Source organism: Melospiza georgiana, chromosome 13 (assembly GCF_028018845.1).
Source record: "Melospiza georgiana isolate bMelGeo1 chromosome 13, bMelGeo1.pri, whole genome shotgun sequence".
Classification (NCBI taxonomy): Eukaryota; Metazoa; Chordata; class Aves; order Passeriformes; family Passerellidae; genus Melospiza; species Melospiza georgiana.
The window spans coordinates 919,942-946,408 of record NC_080442.1 but is presented as its reverse complement, the minus strand read 5'-3'; the positions used below and the strand labels follow the sequence as shown (position 1 = coordinate 946,408).

Sequence of the window (26,467 nt, the reverse complement as noted above, 5' to 3'; positions counted from 1 at the left end):
GCCTTAAGGAATGCACTGATACAGAATTAGACCACACAGAGGTTAGAGCTGGTTTAGCATGTACAGCATGTTTTGTCAGCAGCAGGGAACAAGATGGCCCCCAAACACCTTTTCAGCTCCCCTTTTGGCCAAGGAGAGCTCCAAACCTTTTCAGAATGAATGTGGGTGAATGTGGCTCCCCTCTGTGTGAAGGTGTCTTGTTTGAAATCACAGGTCACTACCTCAAGTGCAAAATACAAGAGACTTGGCACAAAACCCTCCCAGTGAGCAGTCCCAGCAGAAATACTGCTTTAGAGCAGATTTTAGGTCAGACAAATGAGGATTTGGGTATCAAAATTGAAGTTTTAATACAATTTAGGCATCAAAAGTCAAAGTTGCCGCTCCCCTCTGCTGTGCTAACTTGGGGAATACCTGAATGTGTCAGCAGCATGCTTGGTCTTAAGACTTCAGGCATGTGAAATTCTCCTTCTGCACCTACTCAGAAATGCCTCAGTCTTGACAGGGCTTTTACAGCTCAGTATTTATATGTCTGACCATGATCCAGAAATAGACTCTAGCATTCATCTTTGAAGCACTGTATCTGGAAGCAGCCTTCACCTACAGATAACTCTACAAAAAAAGGAGTGTAAGTGATAACTGCCAGAACAGTAGCACTAAGCAGTGCCATGTGTTCTACAGCAGCTCCATGTCTACAGCAGTCAGGACACTGAAAACACAGACTTCATTTTCTTATCCTCAGGCCATGATCCTGCCCAGTCTTCCCAGTCACAGGACAGTTCCTAACCACCAACACAGAGTTAGGGAACAGCTTTTTAAAGAACTGTATAGTTCTATCTAAAACAGGAGTTTTTCTGAAGTGAGACAAACTGAGAACTCCCTCCTGTGCCTGCCCATGAGGAAAGCTGAAGTGCATTAGGAGGTGGTGGGTTTGACCTCTGGTTATTTCACAGGACCACAGAACTGCTGAGGGTGACAGGGACTTCAGAGGCCCCCAGCAGGCTCTCCTTGAGCTGGCTGCCCAGGACCATGCCTGGCTTTTGAGTATTTCCAAGGTGACTCCAAAACTTCCCTGGGCAACCTGTGCTACTGTTTCATCACCCTCACAGTGGAAGCCTGTTTCCTGATGTTCATGTTTGTGTCATGGAAGTACAAAGATAAAACAACAAAACAATCAGATACTGTAGGTTTTAGAGAGATGCAGCCTGAAGTAGGATTTAAGCTGCCACATTCACCAAGATAAGCGTTCTCATAATTCAGCTACAGAACTGTTACCATACCTGGGTTGGGACCTAAGATCACTCCTTGCAAGGGGGTAAATTCCACGGCTCGGCTCTGGGTGGGTCTATCCAATGGGACAGAAAACCTTTCTGGTTCTCTAAGATAAACAAATCAAGAGGGCAGAATTAAAATCACTATCCTTAAAACTGATCTGCAAGCAAGCTGAAGACTCCCATGTTTGGTGGGTTTGGAAATAATTGTGAATCATCTCTGGGTTTTCCTGTATTTATGTAATAGTGCCCCATTTTAATCACAGGGCACCAGGCACACACTCTGCCCTCATCATTTCCCCATCTTTAGGGCATCACCTCTTCTTGTACCACAGGCAAATCAGTTTCCATCACCCAGACTTACGGGCTGTGAGAATACCCGAACTCCACATTTTACCACGCTGGGAAGCCTGCCCATCAGTTAAAAAAGATTTCGCGGCTCTGCTCACAAGAAATGAGCCAGGAAAACTGAACGCCTGAGAGGAGAGAAGCTGCCGAACGCAGCCTCCTCCAGGGGCGCCTCAGCCCTCACGCGCCTCCAACGGCGCAGTGACAAGCGGCCCCCCTCCCACCTCTGCACACCCGGAGCGGGAGGAGCCACCCGGGGCACCCACCCTCTACCCAGGGCCCCACCTCTGAAAGAGCCAGGGAGGGGCGGGATGCGCCGCCCGACACATCCACCTCCTGCCTAGGCTCCGCCTGCGATCACGGAGCAAATCTCCAACATAATTCGGCTGCGCGCCACCATTCGCCCCGCCCGCCACAAAATGGCGGCCACACTCTGAGGCGCTGCTCGAGCCCGTTTCCCTATTGGCTAACTCAGACCACCTGACGCATGCGCCGGGCGCTGATTGGCCAGTGTCCTGAGGCGCGAAGTTGCCGCCCTGAAGGCTTAGCCAAGATGGCGGCCGCGGGGCCGCCGCTGACATGGTGAGCGCGTCTCCCTCTCCTTGAGCGGCCTGGCCGGGCGCGCCTGAGGCGTGGGCGATGGACGCAGCTCCGCGCTGCCCCGCCGGCAGCGGAATGCACTGCGGCCCGGGGGGAGCGGGGCGGGCTCGGTTCCCGCCCCGCCGGACGCCGCCCCGAGGGGGCGGGCGCCATTTCCCGTCGCTCCCGCGGTGGGAGCGGGCTGAGCCCGGCCGGGCTCCCCCTCAGGGGCTGCGAGGTCCCGTAAATCCCGGTGGGGATTCGGGGCGGGGACCTTGGTGGTGTTGCTAATACGAAAAGCTCTGCAAATACATAATTCGGCTTTTTAACCCTAGAGAGGCGAGATTTGTTGGAATTTTAGTTTGTGAGGTAAAACGTAAATAAAGTCTTTGCTCGTACCTTACACAGTAGTTAGGGAAGTTGGGATTGTATAAACCCCGTTGTTTGAACGACTCCATTCGCAAACATAAAAAGGCAATATAGAATATCATACCAGCGTAGAAGACAAGAACAAATCTTTTCTGAAAAGCTAAAACTGGTGTATTTTTCTCAAAAGTTCCAGCGATTTCAACCCAGAGTTTGTTTTTGATTCAGAAACTTGTGAAAGTGTCAAATTCTCATCAGAATTTCACCATATCTAGAATGGATTGTATTAATGAAGTTATTTCATACTGTGCAGAATACATATTTTACTATCAAAAAATATAAGGCATTAGTATAAATGTAACTTCCATAAAAAGAAAATCTGGAACCTCTATGTAGGTGGCATCTCTTTTTTTAATATAAAATAATTCTTGGTTTTGTTTCTCAGGAGCAGAGGTGGCCTTTAATTTTTGTTGTTTTGCTATATATTTATTTTTAAATTTTCTTTTATTAGGGATATTCCACCAAAAAATGGCCAAGAAGTATTTTTCTCCCATGAACTTTACGAGAAACATTCCTTGTCCCTGAGCCTCTCTGAACTCTGGCATTTATCACACAGGTATATTATTTTATCATTTTGTGCTCTTTGTTACCACGCCATGGATACATGCCCGTGCTGTTTTGGGGAAAGCTGCATGTTGTTTGGCACACAAGGGTTTGTCACTGCTGCTGGCCTGGGCTTTGTGCATTGTGAACATTGAGAAAGCAGGAGGAGTCCAGCTTGAGTGCTTTGCTCTGGGAAATGAAGCTGTGTGAACACAGGTGGTACAAGTAGTGTTGTTTTTGCACTTTCAGTGTCATTTTCATATTTGCTTAGGTTGAGGAAGCAGAATAACATTGATTTCACATAGTGAGAAGTGTGGCTGCTGCATCTCAGCATCTGGAGGGGACTGTATTTAGACTCTTGGTTTCAGAACTTTCAGAGCTGATAAGGGAGGTGAATGTGCCTGGTGCATGAACCTTCACTGGGAGGAATGTGGGTGGGAAACCATGGAAGTGGGGAAATAGTTTGTTCAAGAGGGGAATTACTGTGTTTTCATGAACTGACAATTTGAGGGGGCTGCCTGTTATATCCCATGGCTTCACCCCAAATCTTTAGCTGGAGAAGCTGTTCTGGTTCATACCTATTGGAGCAACTTCCCTTGAACTGGCAAGGTGCAAGCACAGCCTCACAGCTTGTTACTGGTACTGCTGTGGGATTCTTCCTTAGAGGAGGACACTCAGGAGTGGGAATTGTGGCCAGCTGTGTGTGGTTTGGGTGGGTTTACAGCCAGAAGAAGCCAGAGAGGTTGCACCTGGTAAAAATCAGAAATGGATGGAGCTGGGTTGTGTCACCAGAGTCAAGAGGAAGAGAAATTACACCTGTTGAAGCAAGTGTGGACGTAAAAGCTGGAGGAAATTTGCTAATTTGGGGGAGTTTCTCATAGATATTTACAAAAGTGGATTTTCTCTTGGTGCAGAAGCAGTGGAAGTGGGTTGCTGATAAAATGAAGGGGAAAAATTTAAGCTGTCAGCTCAAATAGAGTATAATGCTGTAAATATGGCCAGAAAAGCTCTGTCAGATTATTTTGGTTTGCACCCCAATGAAGACTGTGACAGCAGTGCGTAGGGAAATGATCCTGATGTGCTGCCATTTCATTGGGTGCTGAATACAGCCAATTTAACTGCTAGAATTTCTTGATGTTCTTACACTGGCATATCTGAGTCAGCATCTTGTTGCTGCTCCAGCTTAATTAAATTTGCCAGTTTGTGCCACAAGGATGGACACATTCTGCTATTTAGAGAGACAGCTGTGAAGTGTTATTAAGAGCTGTGGATGTGATACTGCTGGGTTTGAATGACACTGGAGATGTTTTCTACTGCTGAAATAGTATCTTAAAAATATGCTTTTTCCAAGATCAGCAGTTAATGTTCATTTTCTTAGCCTTAAATATTTTCCTCTCTTAAGTACAATTATTTTAAATAGCTCAGGCCTAGGCTGGTTGGCCTTTGTTTACTGGAGCTGCTTTAAGAACAAGCTTTATGTTACTTCTTTATTGTTGTTAAAACAGCCATGCCTCTTGCCCGACCCTACTGTTATTTTTGGTGACTGATTCCAGCATTGTTTAGAGTAGAAAATTAAATGCTTGATTTGTGTACTCTGGAAGAATTTCTTCATTGAAATCTGGAATTTCTATTGTTACAATGAAGTAATTTTGATTTCCTTCTTCTGCAATGAGGGAAAGGCTTCTTGTAGTTAAATCTTTCTCCTTTACTGTCAGAACTGACTGACAAGTGTGACCTTTAATTCAGTTTCTGAACAGTGGCCACCAGTGAGTGATGAAATGTGGAGATTCTTTATCCTTTCATTAATAGTGTGTGTTTCCAGAACAAATGTTGTGTTTCATATTTAGCTCGTTAACACCATTTTGCTTTTTTTTTTTTTTTTTTTTTTTAAGAAAATTGTAGGGGGATAGAATATAAGAAAATAAAGGTAGTGTAGAAATAATCTTACCCCTAAGAAGTTGCAGCTGGGCCAATTATCAAAGATTATTTGATAGTAATAATCAGGCCTGCCTTTAACAGGCCACAGCTGAAGCAATGAGAAGAAGATGCTATAAAAGAGTGGGGTGGCTGCTTGAGAGGGGCACTGGAGTCAGCTGGCTCCTTTGTGGAGGGGAAAGAGTCAGGGCTCTGAGGAGCTGCCCCACGAGAAACACCAAGAAGGTTTGGAACTTTTGTGATAAGGAGACAACAGCACGGAGCCCTGCAATGAGGTGATAACAGAAACCCCCACCTTTTTTGTTTATTTGTTTTTAAACCAGTTGCAGAACTGCTGCTGGCACTGAGGGTGAGTCTGATTGTACAGGTGAAGTTTTAGAGTAAGAACAGTCCCCTGGCACAGGTAGGAATTGGAATGGCAGGGTCTCTCACAGCAGCTCAGGCCTGCACAGCTGCCTTTGTTGTTTCTGACTGATGTTAGTATTTGTGTGAAAGCTGTAAATTGGTTCATTTATTACTTTTCTTTCAGAAAGGCAAAGAAAAATGCAGAGGCATTGGCAAGCTCTTCAGAAAACACACAGGCTGGTGGCCTGCAGGCTGCAGAGTCACTTGAGGGGGAGGCCAAAGGCCCAGCTGATGAGCATCCTCTCCCAGAGCCCAGACTCCCCTATCCATTTACCTCTTGTTTGACTGAAAAGGAGCAGAAGACATACTTGTACCTGATGACTAAGTTCTCAGACAAAAGAAACCATTTCCAAGTTAACGAAGCAAGTCAAAGGGAATTTTTCACATATATGGTAAGATATGAACATATGACCATCAGAAGGCGAGTCATACAATTTTTTTTTTTCTTACAAAGAATACAAGAGAGGGGGAAAACTTGTTTTGAGTTCAATTTGTAATAAAATTCATGGTATTATGAAAGGTAATAAAGGTTTGAAGTACTTAGGATAGGCTTTATAATAGATATTGCAAATGTATTTGGTAATTTCATTGAAATTGGGGTTTTGGGGCTTTTTTGTTTCATTGGGGTTTTTTTTAAGTGAGGATAAGTGTAGATCTTAGACAACTGACCAAACACCCTCCAGTCCCCAAAAAACCCCTTTTTTTGCTGAGGAGGAAGTTTAAAGTTGTCCTTGCTGTGATTTTAGCATTTCATAGTGACTGTAGCAGCCTTAGTTAGTGTTAGGCAGTGGGTACCCTTTGCTGGGAGCCGTGCTCATGGGCAGGGTGAGCTCTGTGTGCTGCCCTGCCCTAAGCTCAGCCATGTGTGTGAATGAGCCACCTTTGTGTTGGCTGGGAGCATCATTTTAGTTGAGTCCTGTAAAATGTAATTAATCAGCAAATTGTTTTGAGCCATTGCATTTGCTTTCCCATGCTTCCTTATTGATGCTGCTTTGTTTAATGCTGTAACAGTGGAAATATTGTTTCCAGGCACATCAGTATCTACTGTGTTGTTGTTTCTTACAATTTCTCATGAAATCAGAACTCTTTGTGACTTTGTGGTGTAAACTTCAACAACCATGTCTTATAACATCTCTATTTATAAATGTCTGTATCAAAGGAAACTTGCTATATGGTGTGTTGCTGGTTTGGGATTTTTTTAAAGGAAACAGGCCTTGCAAAAATTTTTTTTACTGAAGTGAAACTGAACACTTGTCAAATTGAGTAGCAAGTGGAATTTTTCTTTCCCTCATATCATTACCTGTACTGTCTCTCTGGAAATTTTGTTGCTTACATGTCTAGTATAGAGGCTTCTGTTTTGTCTTAAAAATAGTTTTTTCCTTCCCCTAGCAAATGAAAGAAGTAGTAAGCAATGAAATTGCAGAATTTCTGAAATTTGCCCAAAATGCTGCAAAGAGCTGTGCCCAGGATTATGATGCCATCTCTGAGGATGCCCTACGTTATACTGAGGTAATTACCAATGCCATGCTTCATTCCAGCCCTTCTTAAAAACCATCTTGGGGTCATGGTGAGGATGGGTAGCAGTGCTCATGGTGGTGGGGCTGCCTGCCCTGCTGGTTTCTGTTAGGATGAGATGGGCAAGTGGCCATTGCCCCACTCTGCACAGGGGGCTGGGGCTGGGCTTCATTGGAACCAAAAGATGTCCTAGAAGGAATCACTGCAAACATTTATTCATCAAATAAATCAATTGCTTCTTTCTATTCAGGAAAAGAGAAGCTGCATTCTAAGTGTGCATTTCCATTAGGAAGTGGCTCCTGGATGATATAGATCTAGGTATAGATGCACACTGCTGGGCAGAGTGTGAAGCTTACCTCCACAGCAATGCTCAGTAGCATGTTAGAAAGTGACTGTAATTGGAGGTTACTGAGGCTTTAATCATAACCCTCTGCTACTTCATGCTGTGTTAAATATCCACTTTGATGATTCTGAGATCAAACATGAATGCAACTTTGTGCATCGTTCTTGGGTTTTTAGCACGTTTTTTGAAAAAAGTTCATTAAACCTTCCCATTACTGGCTTAACACAGAGTTTGGGCACATGTGAAGACAAAGACTTTGCTTTCTTTTTCTTTGCACCCTGAATATTGGGATTGGCTTTGCAATTTTGTATCTTGTCATCTGGCCACAAAATGTGTCTCCAGACTTCAAGTCCTATTTATTGTTGATACCCTGACTTAAAAATGAAGTAGAGGCCTATGTTTTGTTTTAACCAACTTGCAGAAAGCACTTTTTCTAGTAACTAAATAAAATCTAAATATCCTAAATACTTAATTCAGGTTTTGTAAAAATTTTGTAGAGTTGACAGGACAGTGAGTTTCAACACAAATGGAATCATCCTGTGCCTTTACCTTTGTGACTTTTGCCTAGGCTTAGTGTAAGCTGGGTAGTAACACAAAAAAATATTCCTTCCTCTAAAAACCAAGGTAAATAACTAAAAAGAAAATTACCTATTTAGCACATTTCAGGCTGTACTAAACTGCAGGTTTTTAATTATTGGCCTGAGTTGTGTGCTTACATTGTCAGCCTTGCTTACAAAGGGCTGAGGAGAATCTGGAATACATTGCAGTTCTTGTAGCAGTGATTGTGAGAGTATTATAGATCTGAATTGGTACCTGTAAGTTTTTAAATGCACCTTGAAATTATAGAAAACACTTTTCAAAATTAAAAAATCCTCCCAAAATCCCCCATTCTTATGAAAGATACAAATGCATACATTATTATTCTTTTTTTTGTGTTAGGAATTGCTGCGTGCATGTATTGGACATGTGCAGAAGTATCCAGAGGTTTACACTCTGCAGGAGATCATGAGTCTCATGGGAGGAAAGTTTCACACACAGCTGACCCTTAGGCTGGAAAAAAATCTTCTTGCAATGGTAATGCCTTATGTGCTCAGATTGGGTTTGTGGGGGTTTTTCAGTAAGTACAATTACATCACACTTGTGTTAAGCAAGGATTAGGGGTTTTTGCAACTATTACCCAGTTTTTGAGTTAGGGGTTATACTTTATAATTTAAATCATTAGTTAAAACTTTAATGAAATTATTTTGGTAGTAAGTCTGTAACCCTTTTCACCGGATGTTTGCCATAAAAAGATTACATTAATAGTGTGTTTTCTCTTATGTAATTTTATACTGGACCTGTGTAAGTTTCTAATATTTTTCTTCATCAGAAATGCAGTGTTGGGTGAGCATGATTGCTGTGAAAGCTGTTTTTTGATGCTGCTTGATTTCCCCAGGGTACAGCAAGACGTGCTAAAACAGATTTCCCTTCCATGCCTGTTCAGCTGCCCACAGACTATGGCACTGTTACATCTATGATAACCCCAGAAAAAAAGGCTCATGTGATGCATAATGTAAGTAACCCTTTTGTTGTTATTTTTAAGGCATCTTTTGCACACAAGTGCAATCTGATCTTTTTATGTGTTGAACAGTTTTTAGACTGCATTGGACCATTAAATAGCTGGTATTTCTGTTGGTGTTCTCCTACTGGGAAAATCAGGGAATTTTCTTGCTGTAGAACTGAGGGATTTGACTGTTTATTCCCCATAACTTTTCCTCAGCTATTTTAAGGAGTTTCTTCACATATTAAAAACCAAGCTTTCACCAGCAGCACTGTAATTTCAGAGACACTTGCTGAAAAAAGGAGCAGAGGTGATGCAGGAGAATGGTATGAGCCTCCAAGCTGTTAAGCAGAGCCCTTCTGATGGTGGCTGAGGTGGCAGCAAAAAGAACAGAAGAACATAGCTGGGTTTTCTTGCTTCTCTCATGTCCTCAGTGCTCCTGGGCTCCCATTATCTTCATAGTCCTTGATTGTTCTTCTGCCTCATGAGCATTCCCAGCCTCCTTCCTTCATGGAAATATGCACTTGTAAAATTTACCAATTTTATTATTTCAGTTCTGAATTTGTGTTCTTGAAGAGTTTACATTTGTTTTAAGGTTCTTTCTATCTAACTGGTATTGAAACAGCTGTGCAGTTTTAACCATACTTCAGCATTAGATGTCTTTATTGTGCTGTTGGTTAACTCCTAAGAAGCTCTGTAGTGTATATTTGGGAGTTCATCTGGTTTGGGGGATTTTTTTTACTTCAGCATGTTCCTGTATTTCATGATTATCTAAATTCCTGTACAACCTAGTAATTCAAATGTATCGAAATTAACTGAAAACACAAGTTAAAAAGATGTATTTTCTTATGCTGCAAAGTGAATGCATTAGATTGAGCTAAAAACCTTCAGGGAAATTGTTTTTTCTTTCATTTCCTTTGAAGCCTGGCACTGTGGTAGTCTTTGGAATTTTTGGGGGGCAGGGGTTGTATATATCCATTTTTTGTTGAGTTTGGAGTTTGTCTTGTAAATTTAAATTTATGTGTATTTCTTAAAAGAAGAACTTTGGAAGAAATAACTTCTTTCTCTCTTTAGGACATTAGTACAGATTCAAATGCAGAAAAACTTGCTTTGAAATATTGTCCCCAAGTTGTTTTAAGTAATCAATCATTATTTACTCTACTGAATAACCATGGACTGAACTACAAGGAGCAATGGGAAATTCCAGTTTGTGTTAAAATGATCACTGTTGCAGGTATGGGATGTTTCTGTTATTAAAACTATGGGAAGGGTTATCCAGAGAAGCTGGAAAGCTGATCCAGGGTCACTGGATGTTGTTTCCTGTACCTTTTCCATCTTGTTGCTGGGAATAGGAGCAACCTCTATGGTTAGTAAATGTTGAATTGGGACATTCAGCTCTTTTCCACCTGGAGGAAAAAAGCCAGAAAAAAAAACCAGTTAGAACCAGTTTTGCTTTTCAAAACTCTAAGTTGTTGTTCTTGGAAATAAAACAACTGCACGAACCTGTTAAAATTATCAAGTGAACTGATTTCAGTAAAATAAAAAACCAGAGAAATTCTGAAATTTTTGGAAAAGTAAAGAGCAAACCTTTTCTGGAATTAAAAGGATCTAATTACATCACAGAACAGTATATTTACTGTTCTGTGTATGAACAGTAGGAAGTATGTAGTAGTATGAAGGAATGAATGTCCATGGAGATAATTTTTTCAATTGCAGCAGAAAATGTTTTAATAAGCTGATGAACTCACCTGACTGCTTTGCTTTACTTGTCAAGATTACTTCAGTAATCTGAATATAAATTTCCTCCCTTACACTTTTGTTTTTTTAACACAGTATGGTTCATTCAAGTATTTATGATGTTTGTTCTGTTGGAATGTCCTTCTGTGCTTCTAGCACAAGTTTCTATAGCAGACTGATAGACAGTAAATAAGCTATCAAATACCTGCAACATTTACAAATTTTCATTTTCCCATGTAAATTAAATGATTTTATCAGGAAAGATAAAGCCTGACTCCTTTTGTAGCAGCATTACAGTTTTAAAACCTAATTTTTGGATCCAGAATTAACACCTGAAGGGCGTTCAGATGGTGATAGGAATACATAGAGGTTCTTGAAGGGTTTCCCTGTGCCTTCCTTTTCCACTTCTCCCTGTAACCAACCCCTGCTTGAATTTCCTTTAGTTTACAAACCAGGAGACTCTGGGGACTGTGTTCACCGTGTGCCTTGGCTTTCTCTGCTGGGATAGGCAGGGCTTTTATTGCTTTTATTTTGGGGGATTCAGATGTAAAAGTGTGTTTAGGTCAAACAAAGGAGTGGGGCAGCAAAGCCTGGACAGAGTTTACTGATTAGAGGAGAAATAAACTGCAGCTATCTCTGGCAATGAGACTTAAAAGAAGAATTGACTTTCAAACAAGGAAGAAGAAAAGATCTTTTTGGAAAGCAGAATACATTTGATGAGATGATGCTGTATAGGAAATGATGAATCCTCAGTTCGTATTTTATAAATTCTCTACTTAGAACTGCATTTGAAATATGTTCAGCTGTTAATGTGGTGAATATTGCTGCTGCAGGATCACAATAATTCACACCATATCTGGACATACTTTTATCTTCTGTTGTTAATGAATGAAAGGATCATTTTTCATTTATTCTGGTGTTATGTGCAGTGGATTTGACTGTAATTGGAAGTTGAAAGATTTATTATTTAAATTATAGCACAGTCTTTCTTCCTTTCATTTAATATGTACTCTTTTCATTCAGGGGAAGGTAGCAAACCAGCTAAAGTGGTTTATGTTGATCCACCTCTGCTGAGAAAAGAAATGACAGTACGAGAGAGGAATCAAATGTTCCATGAAATTCCAATGGATTTCCTAGCAACTAAAACATCTTATGTTCCAATTTCTGATGTGTCAATGGACAAACCAGCTGAGGACAGCCTGCTTCACTGGGATGTATGTAGATTCACATATTCTTAAAAATAAGCAAAACAAAACCCTGTTAGAATTCCTGAGTTGCTTTTCCTGTGATAAAGGGAAATTAAGGTTTCTGTTGGTGGTTTTTCTGTTGTTGAGTTACAGACCCTGTGTAGTTCCTGTAAGTGCTTCCACATGGGCATCTCAGCCTTAATATTTACTTCATTAAAATTTACTTCATTTCTTTTGATCAGTTTGCTTCAGTGGAAGAAGTTTTGTGAACTTGTACTCTTTAGGAAGGCCTTTAAACTTGGGTCCCTTAAATAGGACCCAAGATATTCAGTGGTAAACAAGATCAATTGTTTTTCAATTGTTGATCCTCTTTCCTGACAGTGAAATATGGATGGTAGAACATTTTTTTGTGCTTTCAGTTCAGCAATGTCTCGTTTCTTGTTTTGTTTAATTGCTTTGGTGTGTTTTAATTTTATGACTTTCTCATCCCTGTGGTAAGGTGGGTCCTGACACCTACCAGTGCAGGACAGTTCCTCCTCCGGATGCCTCAGGGATGGACTTCGATGATGATCTTACAGAGCTTGAAACTTTTGGAGCAACAACCAAGCTCTCAAGAACTTGTAAAATGGAAACTGCTTTTCCTACAGCTAGTAACACTGCTAAAACTCTGTCTCATGGCCTAAAAGTGGGGGGGAAGAATTCATCTGCCATAAGCAGAGGAGGTGAAGAGGAGAAAACCCCCCTTTCTGAGCAAGAGCATCCAGCACGTGCCAGCGTGCAGCTTCCATCACTGGATGGCATTCCAGGCTGCAGCCCTCAAGAGCATTCTCCTTGTAAATGCTCTCAGTCAGTGGAGGCAGGGCTGGGCAAAGCACAGCATGTCATGGCCAAGGAAGTATTGGACAATGGAACAAAATTCAATCCTCTGCCTGTTGCAGTGAGTTCTGAGCAAGAGCCTGATGGTGCACAGAGCAGAGAGCCTTACCCCTCGTTCTGCAGCAGTGACACGGATGAGGAGCGCCTGGTGATTGATGCAGAGTGTGAAACCGCTGCTCCCTGCAGGCCAGCTGTGCCACCAGCTGCTTCCTCTGCCTCAGCAGAGACTGCCAGATCTCCTTGCCCTGCCCAGAGTCCTGCAGCAAGCAGCACTGACTGCTCACATACCACACATCAGGGCAAAAGAGCCTCCAAGAAACCTCCAAGGAAGTTATCCAAAGAATTGGATCCTGTCGGGCAAATTTTGAAAATGCAAACTGAACTCCTCAAGTCCCCTTCCCCCAAAGCTCCTGAGCCAGTGGTGAGCTGGGATAGTTCTGATGCTGTGCCAGCCCAGCTGCCTCAGTCTCCAAAGGCACTGGTGACCTCCAGCACAGAGGCTGTGCCAGCCCCAGCCTCCAGTGCCACCAGCTCCTCTAGAAATACCTGGACGTGGCTTTTTGAGGGAGTGCCAAAGAGTAAGTGTGCTCATTGTGCAAGGAGGAGAATTGAACCCAGTGTGTCAGTAGAGCATCTCTTACATCTATTTAGAGATGTGCCTCAAGTTAACAGTACCTTTTCTGTGTGGGAATTAGTCTTGCACACAGAAGGGAGTGCTGGGAGCTGTTTGTCCACAGAGGTGAATGTGAAATACTGTTTTACTGTAGAGAAATAAGTTGTTATGCACAAGGTTTTTAAGAAGAGAAATAATTTGGTAGTGGAACAAGTTCTTTTTGCATAGAAATTCGAATATTTGAGTAGCCTAGTCTGCAAAAGGAGTTTCTTGTCAATCAAAAGTAGAATTATTTAAATTTTTGTAGAATAAAAATGAAATTATGCAGTTAAAAATGGGGGAAAATTAAATTTGTATGTCTTAAGTTTTAAGCTTCCTGGTTCAGTTGCTGTTGCTTAACTCCCAGCACTCTGTCCCAGAAGGCAAATGAGGATTCACTACAATCCTCCTCCCAAGTTTTCAGGCCATTAGCTGGGTATGGAATCCCTGCTGCCCCTGGACCTTAGCCCAGAATTACAAGTTGTGAAGCTCCTGGGGACCATGGCCCTGGAGGTTTTCCTCACGTGCCCAAGTTGCATCTGAACTCTGAGCAGCTGAAGTTAGAAACACTTCATTGTGTTGGGTAACTATGCAGGAAAGCAGATAGGTTGTGTCAGGACAGTTGCTCTCCTCAGATATTTAATTCCAACAAATCCATGCTTATTTGTGGGAAAATGTTTGGTGTTTTCTGAGGTGGTGTGCATGTGATCATGTAGGAATTAATTACTTAATCTATGGGTTAACACAATTAATTCTGTTCTAGTTGAAACTGTTATCACTTCCTATTGCATTAACTGAATAATCACTAAGTCCATGTCCCTCAGTTTGAAAGGCTGAGGCATGATGCTTTATTTCTCTCTGTTAAAAAGATGGAGTGTAGAATTCAGATTTTATAATAATATTTTTAAATAGAGATTGTTAAACCAGTATTGCCAACGTGCTGAAAAGTGACTGTGTAGGACTAGAAAGCCTAATTCTACAATTGGAAAGTTCTGTAACAAGCTGAGAAACCTCTTTGCATGTGTATTTTGCACAAAGCCAGAATTGAGTTATATATTTTACTAACAGAAAATTACTTCCAGTTCCTTGGGTAATATCTCCCACAGTGTGCATGCACATAAACTCTAAATGTAATGTTAAAATGTGTTTGTTATAGCACTACAGCAATCCCTATTTGTAGGTATAGTTTGGAGACATATTTCCACATATCTGCAGGACAAAAAGAGAGAATTGGATGCATTTGCAGCAGAGCAATCTGGATTTTCTGTGTTTATTTGAAACATTTTGTTGAAATGTTTCTAAAGGTTGAAGGGATGTTTGTTAATGTCCTCAAAGCTGTACTGGGAGATGCAGTAGCACCTTTTGGATGTTATGGTGTCCAGATTGAACTCCATGTGGTGGGAGACTTGTGCTGCCATCCAGACCTGAGACTTGAGTTACTTCAGTGCCTGGTGAATGGATGGCAGCTCTCAGGGGCCACTCATTGCAAAGAAATTTTTTCTCTCCTTTGTGCTGAGCGAGTGTGGCTTAAAAAGCAGCTTTTGAACTATTCTGTAGCAGAATGGAGTCTCACATTTGGAGTTCTCTTTGTTGGTGTGAGAAATTGAATGATGTGGGACTATTTAGAAATAGATTCTTTAAGAGAAAATGTTTCCCAATGTAATTATTTTAATTTTTTTCAATATATGAATTTTTTGTGCCTAACAAAGTAGTTTCCACCCCTTAATCATAGGAAACAGAACAGATCCTAGAGTAAAAAAAAAAAAGACTGAACAAAAAACTCTACTGCAAGGGAACAAAGCTAATCAGCCTCATTGTAAAAACGTCCCAGCTTGACATTTTCTGCTGTATTCCTTTTCTCTAGCAAAGCTGCCCAGTGAACTCCAGCTGCTTGAGGAAGACCCCTCGGAGTATGAGGCACCTGAGGAAGGCAATGTTGTGTACAAGCTGTTCAGTTTGGATGATCTGCTGCTGCTCGTGCGCTGCAGCGTGCACAAAGTCAACTCCCTGACACAATACCAGAAAAAGAAAAAAGCCCAAAAGGTAAGGGTTTGTTTTCAGCTGGTTTTGGTTTGTTTTTTTAAACAGCTGTGCTCAACTCTGAAATGTTGGCATTTCTGGGATTCCCAGTCCTTGGTAGCATTTATGCTTTCACTGAGACTTTGCAATGTGTCCTCTGTAAGTAAATATTTGTTAGAGCAGGACAGGGAAGAATAACTTGTGATTTCTTTAAAGCTACTTGATTAGGAGATAAGGAAGTGATTCTCCATTTTTTACTACAGTAATATGCCTGGGTAATGATATTAATGTAAAAAAAAAAAAGTAATTTTGAACTATTCTTAAAAGTTAATGGAGTAATTAGGGTTTGGCCCAAGGCTTTGAGAATGTTCATGACCATAAATTCTTTCAAGCAGGACTCAGCCTTGCTATTGTGCCTAGTTAAGCAGGGAAATAGGAGATAAAATGAACAACAGAGAACCCAAAAATAAATTCTGTTTGTTCTGCTTGAAAATACTGTGGCATTTCTTAGCAAATAGTTTTTCATGAAATTAAATGGTTTGAATGCAACTGTAATTAAAATACTCCTTGCAGCATCAAGAGGAGGAAACTGTATTCTATAATTCTCAGTAATTTTTTTAAGAGTCCTGTGAATCCTTCAGAAAACTTGTTGTGTATGTCCCTCCTGAGAATCCCAGAATTACAGCAGGCAGGTGTTCTGTGAGGTGTTTGTGCTATGTTGAAATGGAAATCATCATTGTAACACTGATTACTTGCCAAGAGTCTGTGCTTAGCATCTTGCTTTAAGGAAATCCCATCTTTGTGCTATTGATCCACTGCTTATAAATGCCTGGAATAACTGCTTCATTTTTCAGAAACCAACCACTTGGTTTTGTTTATTTTTTTCAAATTTCTGCTTAAATTTAGGCGGGGGGTTGTCAGTGAGGACTGGCAGTGCTCCTTAGGGTTAACTCACTAGTTAGGGTTGCATCTGATTTCAAATGAGGCTCCAAGCATTAGGTTCTGATTTCAAGTGAGATTCTGACAGGAGTGAGAAATAGCAGAATTCTGCTAATAATGGGCTAATTAGAAATGTTGTGTGTTTTTTCTTAAATTGCTGCAGAGGGCAGTAGAGCACAGAAGTGTAAACTTGAAATTAATTTAGTCACATGGAACAATTACTAAGTGTCAGAATTTTATTATTTGTAAAAGCTTGCCCAGGCCTTTTTTTTCTTTTTCTTCCCTCCTGTTGATTTCACCTTTCTCTGTATAAAGTCTCTGTACTCCAAAGTTTGTACTGTGGATTTCACAAATTGTGAACCTTCAAACAAAATCTCTGAAATGGCTTTGTTACTTTAGCTATGGTAGAGGACTGTGGTTATTAGAAACTACAAAATGTACTAAATTGTGGAATATTTTTGGACAGCGAGTGCTAATTTCTCTCTTATCTTCTCTTTTCCAGCCAACTCCCATATTCCTGTTGCCAAAACTGGAGTACCAAGCCTACTATGGTGTGGAGGCTCTTACAGAAAGTGAAGTGTGCCAGCTGTGGACACAGAGCATGCTGCATTCTAAATGCTTATTTTATGTTGGTAAGTTCATGTCTTGAGGTTTTGCTTAAGCCACGTGCATGTGTGAGTATTTGTAGAATAACAGGAGAGATAAATATTTATAAAAGGTGTATTCCATATATCCTGTCTTATTTTGACTTTCTATTTTTGTTTTTTTTTTACATCTGTCTTCAGTAAGTTTTTTGTCTAAAATTTCTGTTGGGTGCTGGATGAGGAAATTGCAGCTTTGGTTTTAGATAAATAGTATCAATGTCCTGTAGAAAATGCTGTTTTCATGTTTGTACAATGACATTTTAAAAAGTCTGGGAAGTTTTTATGTCTGTTGAGATATATGTTGTGTATATTATGAGAAATTAAAATGATAGATATAGAGTGTGACCAGATTATTTTAACAACCATTTTAATATATGGAGAGCTTTCTGATACCAATTATCTTGTAATTAATATGACTTTTTTAAAAGGAAAATTTGCAAGAAGTGGTTAGTTGATACTTAGAATATGCTTGGCACATGCTGCTGAGTGAGGGCAGTCCTGTTTGTGCAGTGAGGGGATGTTGTGCAGTGGGATTGCCTTGCTTTTCTTGTAGAAACAAATCTGGGCTTTTGGGTTGTTATGGCAGCACTTGTGGCCTGTGGTTGCCTAACCTTTCCACTTGTGCACTGCATTACACTTCTGCTGTTGTTGGCTCACATCAGAATGCTGTTTTAGAAATGCTAACTTCTGTTTTCCAGTTTCTAGGCAAGCTCCCATAGAATTATTGGGACTAAGTGAAATCTAATGCATTTGCCAATTGTATCCTGGTCTGTTCTCTTTATTCAATGAAAATTATATTTCTAATTTTAAACTTTAAAAGCAGTATTTGATGTGGTTTTTCCATTCCATTAAAAAGAAATCATTACTAATTATGTGCAGGGTTCCCTGTTTGTAACTGTGTGTTAATGTACAGTAGAGGCCTTGCTTCTCTAGCAAGCAGAGCACTGTCTGGGTGCATGCTGAGTATTTACCCTGGGGATGTGTCCAGCACACTGAGCTGCACTGCACTTGGGCTTCCTGCAGGAAGTGTTATCAAAGTTTTTATTAACATTTCTGGAGTGGCAAGCAGTGTGAGGAGACAGTGACCTGTGGAGGGAGGGCTGGTGTTTGTAAAGGAGTGAGTGTCTATCTAATCTCCCAATGCAGGAAATTGGAGGTATGGCTTGCACAGGACTTTGCAGTCAGCTCATCCAGCCGCCACCTCTTTTTATGGAGGTTCTTGGGAATGCAGGAGACAGCAGGGTGGGTGTGCAGGTGCTGTTGCAGCCACAGAGCCCTCCCCTTCCAGCACAGCTTTCCTCTGTCTCCTGGGGGTCCCTGCTGGCTGTGGAGCTGGCAGTGCCCTGGGCTGGCCTCCAGCACATCTCTGTTGCCATGCTTGGGACAAAGTCAGCAGTGCTTCTCACTTCCAGGGATGTTCCAGTGGTGTTGGTTTGTCAGCTCCTGGAGCCACACTGCAGAAGCAAGGCCTGGGGCACACAGGAGTTCTCCTCCTGTGGGCTCTGAGGGTTCTCTGGGTTGTCTCTGTCCTGCTCAGTAAATGGGTGCTCCTGGCCTGTGGGGCAGATCCTTGGTACTGCCATGTAGTTTCTTACAGAGTAGGTAAAAAAAAAATATGTGGAAGTAAATATCCATTCTATGAAAGAGCATCTCCCACAGTTTTTAATAGGCAGCTGTTATCATATTCTACATGGGGAGTTTTCTGCCCTTGGTATATTGCAGGGTAGTTGTGAAATTCTGCCTTTCAGTTTGTATTCTTAAGGGAGCTGTGGCAAATGCAGTGTTGCACTCAGATTTACTCATAGGGATCTTTGCAGCAGAGAGCTTTGTCCTGAAACTGCAGGGACAGTTCTGAGGGTGATGATATCCTGGTGGTATGGGCAACTTAAAACGGGCTGAATCTCTCATTCTCTGTCACTAATCTGATACCTGATAGTGAGACTGCTGCAGTGATCTGCTCAGTGTAAGGAGAAAGGCAGAGAGCTTCTGAAATCATGCTGTAATTTGAATTATTTTAAGTGAAAAGCTGTGTTCTATAATAAAAGAATTTTTAAATTGAACATTTTGTAAAGACATAAAGTTACTGCTCTTTTTGAATTTGCCTCACAGTATGAGTGTGGAAGTATGGAGCAACATGGTTTGAAAACTATCATGTTACTAACACAGTACCTACAGCTTGCATTCTTGGTCAGACAGTTAGTTAAGCCTTTAACTTTTGAATTTGAAGCATGTAGCAGACTTCAGTGTTAAACTGCATGGGTGTTTTTGGCTCTTGAAAAAGCTTAATTTTCTGTCTCAACCATCTCTTGTATTGCCAAGTAAGCATGGAGGAAAAGTTCTTTGGACCTTGGTCTGTGCCCATAAGTGTCCAGCAGTGTTGTGTGGGACAGAGGGAGGATCTCAGCTCTGCTGTGACTCAGGGTTGAGACAGAAATCAGATGTGTGACCATGGCCTCCAGCAGCAGCTGCAGGGGGGAAATGAAGCTGAGGTGGTTTGTTTAGGATGTTCTCAAAAAGCAGAGATACCATCATCAAACAAAGAGCACTGCCTTCCTCCTGCTAGCAAAGCTCCTGGCTTGGTTGTCAAGTCCCCTTGCTGCTCAGATAGGAAATGCTCTATCTGCAGAGGCAGTAATCTCTGTGACAAGCTTCCCAAATAAGGCACTTGTACTTGTCTGAGCAGTAAATAAACTTGTGATAAGCTTTCCTGATTAATAGGAGCATTTTACCCTGAGCATTACTCACTTATTTGCATTCTGTGCCAGAGCAAAACTTTCTGCAAGAACAGTTTACTTTCACATGAATGGAATAATATTGGCCTTTAAAATTAACATTATTTGAAGAATGGGTAGGAAAAAAAATACTTAGTCTTGGATAACTTAATACATGTCAAGTATTTTCAATCAGTCGCTTCTCCAATATAAGATACAGTTATATAAACTAGGTGGAAGTAGTTCATAGATATTTTGTAATTACTATTTTTTCTCAGTTATGTTATGAGTGTGTTTAGAAGTAGAGAAGTCTGATTTGAGGAGAGGCTGGTGAGGCATACAGAACTCAAACAGATTTTTTTTTTAAATTATATTTTTAATAATGACTTCAAGCCTCTTTTTGTAGTCAGCAATGTAAAATGCAAAATTTTGCTGCTTAGTCTTGCACAAAGTACTGATATCAAGAGAAGTAACAAATGTACAACATTTAAAAGAAATGGGTTGTCCTGGTGCATTTTTTAATTTGTTGAAATGAGAGTTATTGCTTAGACTTCTTACACAGCACATAAACTTAGTGATGGCTAGCTTGGAATGTGAAATGCTTTGATTTAGCAGTTTTATCTGTGCAATTGAAGCATTTACACTTCCTAAGAGAGCAGATTTGTAGCAAGACAGTAAATTCCAGAGTAGGCTGTACTTTATTATGCTGCCTTTTCCTCATCCTCCTTCTGGGAGCTGAAATAGAATAGATTTCTGGGAAAACCTCAGCATGGAAAGAACCAGAAGGCAAAGTACAGTAGACAAATCCATGTCCAAGCTATATTGGTGATTCTTATTGCTCATCAAGTGAAATGTGGACTAAACTGTCCTTGGCAGCCTTTATTTTAAAAATGTAATGAGGAGAGCTTTGAATTGTTGCTTCTCTCTGTGTCAAAGTTGTTAAAGACAGCTTGCCATGATCAAGGCCTGACTTGTAAATTGTAATTCCTCAGGTAAGGAAGGGGGGGAAAAATCAAGAGACAAAGCATCCCTAGAAAGTCATGCAGTGGATCAGAATAGAAAAGCAAGTATGTTAAATGCAAAAGTAAATTAATTGCTAAAGATCTTTTGCTAAATTAAATGCAAAAGTAAATTAATTGCTAAAGATGCTTTTGGCATCTGTCCAGGGAGGAAGCAGAGGGTGAAATGAACTTGAGAAAGTGCAAGTAAGTGATGAGCTCAAGGCTGTGTATCCCACACAGCACCCAGGATGTAAGGTTTGCTGGAGTCAGGCATCTCTTGGTTTGCAAAGACAGTCAGGCTACAGATGCCTGTGCTTAAAGCAGCTGCACATTTTACTCTCTGTAATGGTGCAACATTGATAAGTACTTTGCACTGTTCAATGCCAAAAGAGCAAAGATTTTTTATCCTTCTAGAAAAGTCTGCAAATTATGCTCTTATATTTGTTTGGTTTTATTTTTAGTGTATTAATTGAATTCCTTTTTTCAGGACATATTGATGCTTTTACATCAAAGCTTATTATGCTAGAAAAGATTTCTTCAGCAGCTTTAAGAGAAAAACTTGGACTGATTAAGTGAGTGTTTTTATTAACTTTTTTAAGCAATGAATTTCAAACCCTAACAAGCCTTCCAAGTTACTACTTTTGCCATTTTTTTCTTTCACAGACCTGCCAATTCGTTAAATATACTTCATCATGTTTTGAAGAAGGTGTCCAAGTAAGTTCTCAGTTTTTGTTCATTGTGTTTGTTTGCCACATTGCCCAGCTCACCCTGTTTCTTCTGTAGAATGTTTGTCTACTCCCATTTTTATTTCTTCATATACATAAAGAAATCTATATTTTACAGGTTCTATTAGGTCTATCATAGCATAGTGCAGTAGTGTGTAAAATGTGCTTGGTACTACAAGGTTGGCATAAATTATGCAAAAGAATAAGAACTTGAGGTTTGTGAACCAGTTTTTCCAGAGAGCAAAGTGGACTCTTAGGAGCTGAGTAAACAGTTCCCAGGAGTGAGGTGTAATGTTCTGTACATGGCTGACACATGGAGTTTGGGTTTTGGCAGTCTTTCTGCTCGATCTGTAGAAATAACCCTGTGTTCATTTCTGCTCACCCTGACTTACAGCAGCTTTTCTCTGTACATCACTGCAGCCTTTCTCCTGCTTCTTTCCATTGCTGCTTCAAGGCTTGCAGCCTGCAAGTGTCTTGATTTTGTTGGTGAAGCCTGTTCATTCAAATTAGAGGGCTTTTCCTGCTCTTTATAATTTCTGTAGGTTCATGATTTTTGACTTAAGATTTTTGGTATGGGCAGTTGGTTGAACCTCATCTTCCTGATTAAACCTGTTTAATCCTGTGGGTTTGAAAGCTCATGTGTTCTGTGTGTCTGTGTCCACATGGGCATTGTTCTTTGTGAGGTGCTGCTTAAGGAATTACAGTTTGCTACATGGATGGTTTTCAGTGTATGCTTACATGTTTAGATGAATATGATGACAGTCTGTACATTGTTGATAAATTAGTACATTATTAATACATTATAAACACATTAATTGGTAGGTATTGATAAATACAGTTTAATTAATGCTTTCTTGTGCAGAGTCTTTTTTATAAAACATCTAAAGGGACTAAACATTTAAAGATGTTCTGCTTTTGCATTAAGACCATATTAACTATTCTGATCAAATAAAAAAGCTCCAAAAAGCATTTAAATAATATTTTTCATTTGGAACTTTTCTCATTCTAGTTTGGAGGAGGGCTCTTATTTATTGACTCACGCTGCAGGAGATTCCTCAGTTGCAATTTACAAGAGTTCTCTTGACAAGAGCACGAGATCATCCTACAACTTGCACAAAGCTCACTGTGATCTGCCTGCTGTCCCTGCCACTCTGTCAGTCCCGTGGGTTCCCCTGGATCCCAGCCTCCCTTTGCCCTACCACATCATTCATGGGAGAGTTCCCTGCACCTTCCCACCTGCACCCTGGCAAGGGTGGAAACAGAAGGTCAGTGTCTCACTTGATGGAAAAGCACATCAGCAGTTTAGGAACAGCCTATTTCAGTCCCTTGGGGTACAGCGGATAGAGTTTGTCTGTCATCTTTGGGGGTCAGAAATTTTTTGGGAATCCATCCAGCTTTGTAATTTGTGTTGGTGAATAAGTGATTTCTGTCATGCTTTAGAAATTTCCCAAAGATCCTGCTCTCCCCTCTATTATCTTTGAGATAGTTTGGACCCTTTAAAAGTAATAACATTTTCAAGCATTATTTTTCTTCAGCAGACACTCATTTGTGTAGAAGCCATGTGGTAACTGTGCCAGCTTTGTGCATTGTGAGTTGGTTTTAGTCACAGCCTGACTTCATATGAGGGCAAAATTGTTGTGCATCCATTCCTAATTGCCTTGTGCACTTTGCTTTCTGCCAGAAGGAAATCCAGGAAAGAGGCAGGACTGGTCACTCCTCACTGCTGCCTGTGAGCAGCTGTGCCCCTGCAGATGTGCCCTGTGGGTCTGTTTGAAACTACATGAATTAGAAGGCAGTTGTCTGAATGTAGTTTTGTATGTGTTTGTGCTCAGTGCAGATTGAAGATGATTAATTCTGGTAATTCCAATTTAGTTTTCTGAGTTGTTTTTTTTCCAATTCTCTCTCCTTGTGTGTGTAGATGGCTGGGGTGAAAGGACAGCTGGACACACCCCACGAGGGAAGGCCAGGAGCCAAGGGCAAGCCAGCCAAGCCTGCTAGAAATGAAGGTGTGGCTCCAAAGAAGCTGAGGCAGAATTTCTGCAAGCAAACAAAAGTGAAGAACAAGTGGAAAACTAAATTCAACAAAATGCAACCAAAGTAGGAATAAGCCTGGAGAAGAACAAGAGGACACAGAAAAATCTGAGGTTTCTTGCAGCTTCAGAGGAGCCAGAGCAAGCTGGCAGGGGAAGAGGCTCCAATGGCTGGAGCATTCTGTAAACCTTTAACCCTTTGGTACCTCAGGGGACATGTTTCAAGTGAAAATCTCAAAAAAAAAAAGAGGTAAAAAAGGATGTGGCTGCAGGCACTTGGCTGGTTATGGGGAGCAGTATCTTCTGTTGGTCTGGTGACTTTTCTATAAAAGCTGCATCTTGAGTGAAGCAGTGGCTGACAACAACCTCTAATAGCACATAACCAGAGAAAGAGCTTTTCAGCTTTCCCAGTTCTTCCAGATTCACTACAGATTTTAAAGATATATTTTACTTTGTCCATTGTGTACAGGAGGAACAACTTGGATTTAATTATTTAGCTTTTTGACACATGGTGTCTACTGGCTTTAAATAAGTTCAAAAAATGCATTTTTCATTTTAGAATGGTGTAACAAATGAAGGACAAAAGCTGTGTGTATTTAAGTAGTAAGGGCCATAAATTTGCATTGGAAAACTTAAAAGTGCAGCTAAACAAGTAAAATGATAACAGGAGAGCTGCACTGTTGCATGTTTAAACTGCTGTCACAAAAAGTAGAGGTCTTAAAGGTGTTCTTCCAAGTCTTTTGTTTGGAATGAGGAAGTTACCAAGTACGCACATCTGATCAAGCATTCTTCTGCTCACTGGGACTTGATAAGACATGTTTTAATGTCATGAGGGTAAAAATAAAAAAAAAATTGTTTACTGGAGTATAGCTGCTAAAAAATCCTGAAGGTAGGGATTTTTTGAAATCAGGATGCAATAATGAATATATATTAAAAACTTCTTTGTGAAATACAAAGCACTCTCTGATGGCTTTTTTCCAACTGTTAGGTGTATTTATTCAGTTATTCAGTTTATTCCTTTTTTTGGACCACTGCTTGTTTTATCTCCAGTATTGATAAGCTGAACTTGTGTTTGCAATTTACAAATAGTTCTGATTCAAAATCCTAAATGCCTTTAGAGCCTCCTCATAATAGGAATACTTTAGCTGTGAGTCATTTTTCCCAGATAACTGACTCTGTCTGGGGGATTCAAGGAACTTTTCAGTTTGTTTATATATAAAACTTTTTGCCAGACTTGTTTGGAATTTGCTTTCCCAATGCAGTTTCATGGGGAAGAAATGTGTGGTCTGTTTGTTCATCTGTCTCTGTGCCTTTTACCTTACACTGGTGCATGACTAATTAAAGTGTACTAATTGTAGAACTGCAGTGGTGTGACTGTGGTCACAGGGGTTTTCAGGATGAGAGAGAGAGATGAGCATGTTGATTCCATGATGAGAAGGCTTGATTTATTATTTTATGATGTAAATGCTATATTATAACTATACTTTAAGGAATAGATGGAAAGTTCTCAGAAGGCTGCCCAAGGTAAGAATAGAGTGAATAACAAAGGAGCTCTCTCTGACTCTGTTCCAGAGAGAGCTCAGTCCTTGATTGGCCATTAATTGTACACATCCAACATGGGCCAATCAAAAATTCACCTGTTGCATTCCACAGCAGCAGATAACCATTGTTTACATTCTTTTTCTGGGGCCTCAGCTTCCCAGAAGGGAAAATCCTAAAGGAAGGATTTTTATGAAAAGATGTCTGCGACACAGTGGAGCAGCCTGTGCTGCTGCTTGGCTTTGTTGCATTTTGGGTGCAGGGTTTCATCTCTGCAGAGGCTCCTGCAGTTCTTGTTGGCCTGGTCATGAAGGCTGTCCAAGTGTCTCTGTAGAGTGGCTCATCTGTCCCCTCTGCCTCCCTCTTCTGCCTCTTTGGTGTCATCTGCAAACTCACCAGAATTGATTTGGTCACATTATCCAGCTTGACACAGAATACTGAGTAGTGGCAGCCCCTGAGGAGCTCTGTCCATGACCAGCTCACCTGGCTCAGCCTTGAGCAGCAAACACCAGAAATGGAGGAAGGTCTCTGAGCAGAGCTTTCCCTGCTGTGCCAGCTCTGGTGGGTGTCTGGTGCTCCCCATTCTCTGGTGTTCATCAGGAGATGAAATGGGTGGCTTTGTGTCACCTTCAGACACTTTGAGCTTAGTTTGGAGGACTGGAGGAGATGTTGTGACCTGGCATTTGAGGTGATTGGTTGGCCTGCAAAACCATGGAACTTGAGCAGTTCTTTATGTTAGTGTGAGTGGGTTATTGGCTGTGGATCTGACTTTTCTTTATTTCTGTAGTAATGAGAGTTTTTAGATGCCATTTGCACTATGCACTGATAAACTGCTTCCATTCTCAGATGTGCCTGACTAAATCTCTTCACCTTTTCTGTCTGACTGCAAACACTTTCAGAATACAATAGAAGCTGTCTGTGTAAGATATATTAGGAAAGATTTGCTGCATTTTTTCGTCTTCTAATGTAGCCTAGCAGGTGGAAGCACAGAGAGCTGGGACCAAGGGACAGTCATCCATGCTGGTACTGGAAGGTGGGAGATGGCAGCAGCAAGGGACTCTGCCCACCTGCATGCTGTGAGTTCAGTAACAGTTCTTGAGCCATTTGAAGAGGTATTTCTTTTGCTTCTGATTTGTTTGCCCTGTGTTTTAAGTAGGAGCCTGTTTCCAAAAGAATATAAAAGTCAGGTCAGGTGTAGTCTTTCAGAGTGCTGACCTGCAGTTAAGCTTGCTTCTGGTTCTGCTGGTAGAAGTTGCACCATTTTCAGTCTCTCCCCCTGCATGTGTAACTTTCTCTGGTGCTTCTCTGAGAAGTTATATAAGTAAACTCTTTCTTTCTTAATAAAATGTCCTTTCCTATAGTGTGGGTACAGTCCTTCCCAGAACCACTGTCATTGCTTGGTATGTTAAATTCCTCTGTACTAAAAATATATTCACCTTTTTTTCAGCTGCTCTTGGAATATATTTTTTACAGAGATTCTTAAACTTTATTTGCAAGTTCAAATT

At 40.9% G+C, this 26,467-nt stretch overlaps 1 protein-coding gene across 1 annotated transcript; it reads left to right on the top strand.

Moving 5' to 3' along the window:
• Positions 1–2,148: 2,148 nt before the first annotated feature.
• Positions 2,149–24,478, top strand: ICE2 (interactor of little elongation complex ELL subunit 2). The gene is made up of 15 exons (XM_058033452.1): positions 2,149–2,198; positions 3,073–3,177; positions 5,629–5,896; positions 6,894–7,013; positions 8,302–8,436; positions 8,798–8,914; positions 9,977–10,136; positions 11,669–11,853; positions 12,326–13,280; positions 15,219–15,397; positions 16,815–16,944; positions 21,156–21,240; positions 21,332–21,382; positions 22,403–22,658; positions 23,312–24,478. Exons 1-15 carry the CDS (start codon positions 2,170–2,172, stop codon positions 23,492–23,494), a joined length of 2,958 nt encoding a protein of 985 aa, XP_057889435.1. The 5' UTR covers positions 2,149–2,169; the 3' UTR covers positions 23,495–24,478.
• Positions 24,479–26,467: the final 1,989 nt, after the last annotated feature.

Excerpts from the sequence above, each read along its gene's own strand:
- ICE2 (XM_058033452.1), top strand. The coding sequence starts at position 2,170 with ATGGCGGCCGCGGGGCCGCCGCTGACATG. Across the intron at positions 2,199-3,072 it reads GCGGGGCCGCCGCTGACATG|GGATATTCCACCAAAAAATG; the intron begins GTGAGCGCGTCT and ends TTCTTTTATTAG. Across the intron at positions 8,915-9,976 it reads AGGCTCATGTGATGCATAAT|GACATTAGTACAGATTCAAA; the intron begins GTAAGTAACCCT and ends TTCTCTCTTTAG.